Source organism: Emiliania huxleyi, assembly GCF_000372725.1.
Source record: "Emiliania huxleyi CCMP1516 unplaced genomic scaffold EMIHUscaffold_330, whole genome shotgun sequence".
In the NCBI taxonomy this organism is placed as follows: domain Eukaryota; phylum Haptophyta; order Isochrysidales; family Noelaerhabdaceae; genus Emiliania; species Emiliania huxleyi.
Window position 1 is genome coordinate 99,691 of NW_005199524.1, and position 7,106 is coordinate 106,796.

Consider the following 7,106-nt stretch of genomic DNA (forward strand, 5'->3'; position numbering starts at 1 on the left):
GGCGGGGGGGAGGGGGGGGAGGGGCCTGGCAGAGGTCGTTGCCAGAGACGGAGAATCGGCACGTCTTCCCCTCGGGCTCGCCGCCCGCCTGCAAGGTCGCCAGCGCCTCCTCCGCCTCCCCGCGGTCGTGCCGGAGGTACGTGCTCGCCACGCGGCCTGTTCACACAGCTTGAGGTGTGAAGAGAGCGCTGTACACAGGTACGTGCCGGAGGAACGTGCCCGCCACGCGGCCTGCCGGAGGGGTGACGACGACCCCGCCCGACCACCAGACCTGATGGAGTGAGCCCGAGGAGCGGGTCAGGCCGGGGCGCGGGGTGTCGACTGCACACGCCCCGCCCACCGCCCCACACACACCGCCAGGATGCGGTTGAGCCAGTTGAGCCTAGAGAGGACTCTAGAGAGTCGAAAACTCACACGCACACACAGCCTCCCCCGGGGCAGAGCGGGGAGAGCGGCGGGGGTGTGAGCGGAGGATGCGGGGGAGGCTGCTGTGGTGTGTGCGTGTGTGTGCGTGTGTGTGGTGTGGGGGGGGGATGTGTGGGGCCGCGCGCCCGTATCGAAACGGCCACAGCCGGAGCGGCCACGGCCCGTGCCCCACCTGCAGTGTGGCCAGCATCAGGGCGGGAGGTGTGTATGCACCGGTGGGCGGTCTCGTGCCGTGCGCTCCTCTCTCTCGGAGCACCGCGTGAACAAGGTGGGGGACGCTGCTACAGACAGAGACCACAGAGTACAGCCGAGTGCACAGTGCGTGTGTCTTCTCGAGCGCCAGCCGGAAGGACAACGACCTCCGTATGCTCCGCGTCTATCCGAGCTAGGCGGAGATATGGGGAGATATGGGAGGATGAGTCTGAGCTCCGCTGGCATCTAGCCCCCCGCACGGGCGTGATGTCGACAGTGAACACGTCCGAGTCTCGCGGCAGATTGGTCGTGACTCGGAAAGCGGCGGCGCCAGGGAGCGCGGAGCGGCGCCTGCTCGCATTGGGGCGTGGATGGAGGAGGTCAGATCTTTGGAAGAGGGAGGTTGCTATCACGGCTACTACTGTTGCTGCTGCTGCTGCTGCTGCTGCTGCTGCTGCTGCTGCTGCTGCTGCTGCTGCTGCTGCTGCTACGCTGCTCACAGCTCGGCCTGTGAAGAGGCGCCTTGCTCGCACACAGGCTCGTGCTTGGCAGGGCGGAGCTATCACTGCTGCTGCTGCTGCTGTACTACTGCTGCCGCTGCTGCTGCTGCTGCTGCTGCTGCTGCTGCTGCTGCTGCTGCTGCTGCTGCTGCTGCTGCTGCTGCTGCTGCTGCTGCTGCTGCTGCTGCTGCTTCTAGCTTGGCAGTGCGGAGCGGCGCCGCGACTTGAGCCGCAGGAGGAGGACGGTCTTGGTGGGCTTGAGGTGCCAGCCGGTGAAGCCGGTATGCGCCTGTTGTGATCTCGTGCGATCTCGCCCGATCTTGGGTGATCTCGTGCGATCTCGGGTGATCTCGTGCGATCTCGTGTGACCTCGGGCGCGATCTCGGGCGGAGGGGAGGAGTCTGCTCGCCGAGTCGATGGAGCCCCTCTCCACGAACCGGACGATGAGGTAGAGGAGGAGGTAGCAGCCGAACCACGCGGCGACGCTCCCCACGAGGATCTGGCGGTAGTACGCCCCGGAGCCCGGCGTGGCCACGTCCCCCGCCAGCCGGGACCTAGTGCGCCGGGCATGTCGCGGACGTGTCGCGGACGTGTACCGCCGCTGTGGCCGCGGCCCCCGCCAGAGCCGCGGCACACACCCCTCCCCGGCGACGATGGTCGTGTATGCCCCGAGCCAGCCCCCAACTCCGTGGTAGGGGGTCGTCCTCCACGCGCGGTGCACGTGGAACAGGGCGGTCGCCTGGTAGTGGTAGTCAGCAAGACCTTACTTCCAAGGTCGGACCCTCTCCAGCGGTGCACGTGGAACAGGGCGGTCGCCTAGTCACAGGGAGCAGCGCGCAGAGAGGTGTGAACAAGAATTCCTGGGACTCGGTGCTGTAAACTGACTGCCGTCGCTGTCTGTCCGTTCTATGCATACTTCTCGACCGTCCATGCGTGACCTTGGGCCGAGGTTGTGTTGCGGGAGAGAGTGTTCCAGCCCTCTCGTACTCAGGCCGGCTCCCCTTGGCCCGCCTTGCATCTGAGCTGCGGGCGTGTCCCCGCTGCCTCTCCCGGCTGCCTCTCGGCTACCCCTCGCCATGAGCAGCATCTTGAGGTCGAAGATGGCGGCGTCGCGCTCGAGCGGCGACTGGGGGTCATCCAGGAGGGCGTCGACGACAGCGTGGTCGAGGAACCACCGCATGGTGAACTGGTCGCCTGGAGGAGCGATCCATCGCCAGTGATTGCAAGGAGTCTGCGAAGCACTGCAAGCCGAGTATGGTGAATTGGTCGCCTGTGGGAGCACTCCATCGCCAGTGATTGGAAGGAGAGTCATAGCGAAGCACTGGTCTGCCGGGTTCGGCGAGCTGTGGTCGCCGGGCCCCCTGCCGTTCCCCTCGCCGTGCACCTGAGAGGACCAAACGTTCGGAGGCTCCTTCAACAGCTCGACTGGACCACCGCCCCCAACCGCCCGCCGCCCGCACGTCCGGGATCTGCAGCTTTGGCTCGTCGAGCTTCGGGATGTAGAACCTGCAAAACCACGCCATAAACCCGGCGCCCCACTCCTCCTCGCCTGTCACAACGAGGAGGCGCGCAGTCAAGAAGACCAGGCTGGGAACGGGGAAGGAGCGAGAGGCGGGAAGGGGGGTGTGGCCCTCCTTTCTCCTTCTGTTGTGCAAGCGAGTCCCAAAACTCGGCCGCGCAGTAGTTCTTGATGCCCTCCTTGAGAACGAGAATGCGGCATGGTCGGCTCGCGAATCAGAGACTCTACTGCATGCTCAGAGAGCGAGTACGCATGGCCCTCTTCAATGAGCCAAGCCCCAAGCACACACAGGGACCGCAGGGCGGGGACTCCTCTCCACCCATCTCTACGAGTGATGTGAGTTGTAGGCAACCTTGATTCCAAGATCGGGCTGGTGAGGTGGGTTGTCTAGCCACGTCTCTACAGCGCGCGCCTTCAAGAGCTTCTTACAGTGGGGCGTGCGCCGCCGCCGGGTGATCGCGTCCATCGGGGGGTGGTCGGGGTGCCACCTACGGCAGCGGAGAGGTATCAACACCACACCCACACCCACACACCCAAAGAGGATGAGGATCGCGTCCATCGAGGGCGGCGTCGGCGAGAGGGCGAGAGAGAGGCCCCTCTGCGCTCCGTGCGGGCTGGCGGCCCACCAGTAGTGCTGTAGTGCTGGGTGGGTGGGTGGGTGGGGGTGGGGGGAGGGGGGGGGTCGCGTCGGTGCGATCGCTCGGTGCGATCTCCTGGTGCGATCTCGCGCGGGATCGCTCGGTGCGATCGCTCGGTGCGATCTCGGTGCGATCTCCCGCTGCGATCCGGTGCGATCTCGGTGCGATCTCGCCGACTCAGTCGCGCGAGGGTGCAGCTGATCCGGTCGCGGTTGCCCTCGAACTGCATTGAGAGGCCTGTGGCGAGACAGAGTGGTGAGAATGAGAGGCGAGACGCACGAGAAAAGAGGGCAGGGAGACTCGTCTCGTCTCGATCTCGGCGCTCTCCTCCCGCGCCGTTTGGCGTCTCCCCCTCCCGCGTTTGCCCGAGGTTGTCGCGGGGGAGGGGCGCCTGTGGCGGGGGCCAGGCGGACGGGGAGGCGCGCTTAGCTTCATCACGCAAGTGGAGAGAGAGCAAGTGTGTGCGGCCGTCACGGCACAAACTCAATGGTGGTGCTGTCTTGTGCACCCCGTCCCCCCCGTCCCAGTGTGCGGAAGGAAGCCACGTCTCCTGTCGCCAGTCGCTTGGTCGTGGATTCCGAGAGGCGCTGCATGGTCTTGGAAGTGAGGCTTGCCTGCTACACTTGTGGGGCGCACACACCGGCCCAACCACAGTCCCGAGCCACCGACTGTATCTCGGCTGTATCTCGACTGTATCTCGGCTGTATCTCGGCTGCCTCTCGACTGTGTATCTCGGCTGTATCTCGGCTGCCTCTCGGCGCACACCGGCCCAACCACAGTCCCGAGCCCGCCCCGCGGGAGGGTGTCTCCGTCCGGCCACACCAGGCTCGGGCCGGTGTAGTAGAGCTGCTCGCCGTACAGGAACCTGCTCACGGCGGCGCACACTGACAGCAGTGCGTCGCCGCAGTGGCTGGAGAGCCGCATGCCGGGGGAGCAGTGTGTGTGTGTGGTGCGTACCCGCCCGGGAAGCGAGGCGGCGGGCCCTGGCGGTGAGGACGGAGAGGGGGGGGGGGGGGGCGTCAGTTCGGGCCGTGGGTGTGTGCGTGCTTGCGGCGGGCACAGGGCGGGGGGGCAGGGTGTGTCATGAGTGGGCGTGGGTCGGAGGGCGGAGAAGTGTGTGTCGGTGTGTGCGTTTCGTGTCGTGTGAGTGTGTGTTGACCTCGCGGTTCAGCGAAGCGACGCCGCAGTTGACCTCGCTCCCGCCATCCAGCCGCACGCGCACGCCCTCCTTGCCGAGGAACTCGCCCGCGCTTGCGACGCCGATGACCTGCGGGCGGCGGCGTTGACAGCGGTGTGGAGAAGGCGGCGGGCTGCGGCGGCTGAGCGACCGGCGGCGACGCGGCGGTTTCGTATCGGCGGCGGCGCGCAGGCGCGACACGGCGGCGTGGCTGGCGGCGAGGGTGGCGCTGACCTCGCCCCAGCCCGTCACCATGAACCGGTCAGGGGTCTCCTCCTTGTCGGATGACTGCTCGAACGCCGTGAGGTAGACGCGCTCGCCGATGCGGAAGCCGCCCGGCACCTTGCCGCCCATGCGGTAGCGGCTGGGCGGGCGCCTGTTCGCTCGGGCCGGTGCAGGGGCCGAGGCGGAGCCCTCGTCACGCCCTCTGGGCTTCTTTTTGCCCATGTCACGTTGCTCGCGGCGACGTGTACGAGGCTGACACGGCGCCGTTCACAGACAGGTGTGTATAAAATGAACTCGGGGGCACGGGACGCGGCACAAACGGGGCACAAACGCCAGGCTACAAAGACGGGGAGGGTGTGTGTGTGTGTTTGACGAGCTTGACTTCATACGTCTGGGTGCTTCGATCAAGGAGCTATGCAGGGAAGACAAGTGGATACTATGTCGCTGCGCGGCCATAACTGAGGAATGGGAGGAGAGAGGAGAGGACGAAGGCCTATGCTTCATCAGAGCTCTCTCGAGGTTCCGCACATCACTTTCTATACATATTACATAAATCTATAATCTAACTATCTATCTTGATGAATCGGCTCGTATTTGCCCACCCCAGAGAGAGGGAGGGCGGCCACCACCCGGCTGACCTCTGCTCGAGTGGTCTCGTGCCCTTGCCTCTCTAACGGATAGGGGAGACGACTCGTATCCTTCCCGCAGCAGCAAGTTGCGCCGCAGCCGCGATCCTTTGGCGCTTGTCAGTCTGTGGGGACCTCTCTGTGAGGACCTCTTGGGCTCTGGCAGAGGACTCTCTGCGTGCAAAAAGATCTCCAACGGTCTTGTAACTTTGGCGTGTGTGCATTTTCTTCCTGTGTTAGTGCCAGTGCGCGCCAGTCCCGTGCCTAGTGTCGTGCGAGGGAGTTTTGTTGTAAAATTCTTTCTTTCTTTTCACTCCTGTTGACAGGCAGCTTTCTCAGCCCAGAGGTCCTCAGCCCACTAGCCAGAGGTCCTCAGCCCAAGAGGTCCTCACAGAGGTCACACACTACAGGCGCCATGGATCGCGCTGTTGCCGGAAGCTAGGTCTCACCGGTGGCCCACCCATGTTAGAGAGGCACGGCCCTGCTCGCGAGGCCACACAGCCTCGTCTCGATATGGCGCCCACTACCCAATTTATACCTAACAATGCAAAATAGAATTTAAACACGAAATAGAAGGAGAAGGAACATAAATTTCTCAGACTCAGTGTGCACGTTGGCCGTCGGTCTCATACCCATTTTACCTTGCAAAATGTTCCACGTGAAATTCTTTTGCCAGCACTTGGAGCACTTGGAGCACTTAGCTCACCGCGACACGCACACACGCGGACTCTCCAGCCTCTCAGCTCACGGCCTCGCCTTCCCTGCCGCTCTCCTGGCCCAGGCCCATCAGTAGCAGGCCTGAGGTGTCTGAAACCGCACTTATATTGGGTCTTCAAGCTCACACCAGCTCATAACACCCCACACACGGGCCCCTCACACGCACAGGCAGCTCTACTCTGGGGAGGGCGAGGCGCATCTCGTTGAGGACTAGAGGGGCCCAGAAGGGGCCCAGAGGCGAATGACGAGGAGTGACGCCCGCAGGTTAAGAGGTCCTCAATGATGACGAGCCGGACGAGCCGCACAAATTACTTCTGAGATTACATGAGATTCATCATTGCTTTCTTACAACTACCGCCGTCGTCTTAAATTTCATCGAACGAGACCACGGCGCCAGAGTACCGAGCCTGTGAGTGCCTCGGTGAGTGCCGTCTTCTCCCCAGAGTGAGCTGCCGAGCCGCACCTCATGATGAGGGGAAGGGGGGCGCTGATGACGAGGAGGGACGCCCGCAGATGAAGAGGTCCTCATGTCACAAGAGGTCCTCATTCAAGAGGTCCTCACTATTCGTTAATGGAGGCTTCTCCATGCGACCACAACAGCATTGGGAGGCGACTGGGAGTGTTCAGACCCAGTCGACTCGCTCGGCAGCGGCCACTGAACGTAATGCTGCCAGGCTGGATAGGCTCTGTGTTTGCGAGGGCCCGGGGGCATCCCTTCATGCCCTCTCAGATGGCGAGTCCTCCCATGAGGACCTCTCTCATGAGGAGTTGAGGACCTCTCTCATCAGGACCTCTCTGCGCCGAGAAACAGGGGCGCTGCTGCTGTCCACGAAGAGTACGAGGTTAGAGCTTCTGCTCTCTTGGCAAGGTGCAAGCAAAGGTGGCGGAAGGAGGCTGCTGCTGCTGGGCCACCTTTTAACAGACCCTGTCCGCGCAACGGTGTGATCCAACATAATCGAAGATGCGCTGTGACAGGGTCTGTTAAAAGGTGCTGGTGTACGTTCTTGAATCAATGTATTTTTTAGTCAAATGGTTCTTTCTATTTTTTGCCTGTGTTAGTGCCAATTGCACCTGTCTCCTGTGTCG

The 7,106-nt window shown here is 63.4% G+C and overlaps 2 protein-coding genes across 2 annotated transcripts in view; both read right to left on the reverse strand.

The window, feature by feature from the left end:
* Positions 1–1,668, reverse strand: part of EMIHUDRAFT_458405 (hypothetical protein) — a gene marked incomplete at its 5' end in the record, with an annotated part of 2,446 nt that extends 778 nt beyond the window's left edge. The window contains 7 exons of the mRNA XM_005773699.1: positions 26–156; positions 232–271; positions 355–382; positions 552–598; positions 879–969; positions 1,337–1,407; positions 1,528–1,668. Coding sequence (XP_005773756.1) covers positions 26–156; positions 232–271; positions 355–382; positions 552–598; positions 879–969; positions 1,337–1,407; positions 1,528–1,668 — 549 coding nt within the window. The remainder of the gene's footprint in view (positions 1–25; positions 157–231; positions 272–354; positions 383–551; positions 599–878; positions 970–1,336; positions 1,408–1,527) is intronic.
* EMIHUDRAFT_241379 (hypothetical protein) lies at positions 803–4,806 on the reverse strand (the record flags this gene model as incomplete). The annotated part of the gene is made up of 12 exons (XM_005773700.1): positions 803–811; positions 879–969; positions 1,556–1,672; positions 1,757–1,880; positions 2,187–2,502; positions 2,579–2,667; positions 3,453–3,512; positions 3,759–3,825; positions 4,098–4,140; positions 4,233–4,258; positions 4,435–4,503; positions 4,687–4,806. The coding sequence occupies 12 exons, from the start codon at positions 4,804–4,806 to the stop codon at positions 803–805; spliced, it is 1,131 nt and encodes a 376-aa protein (XP_005773757.1).
* Positions 4,807–7,106: the final 2,300 nt, after the last annotated feature.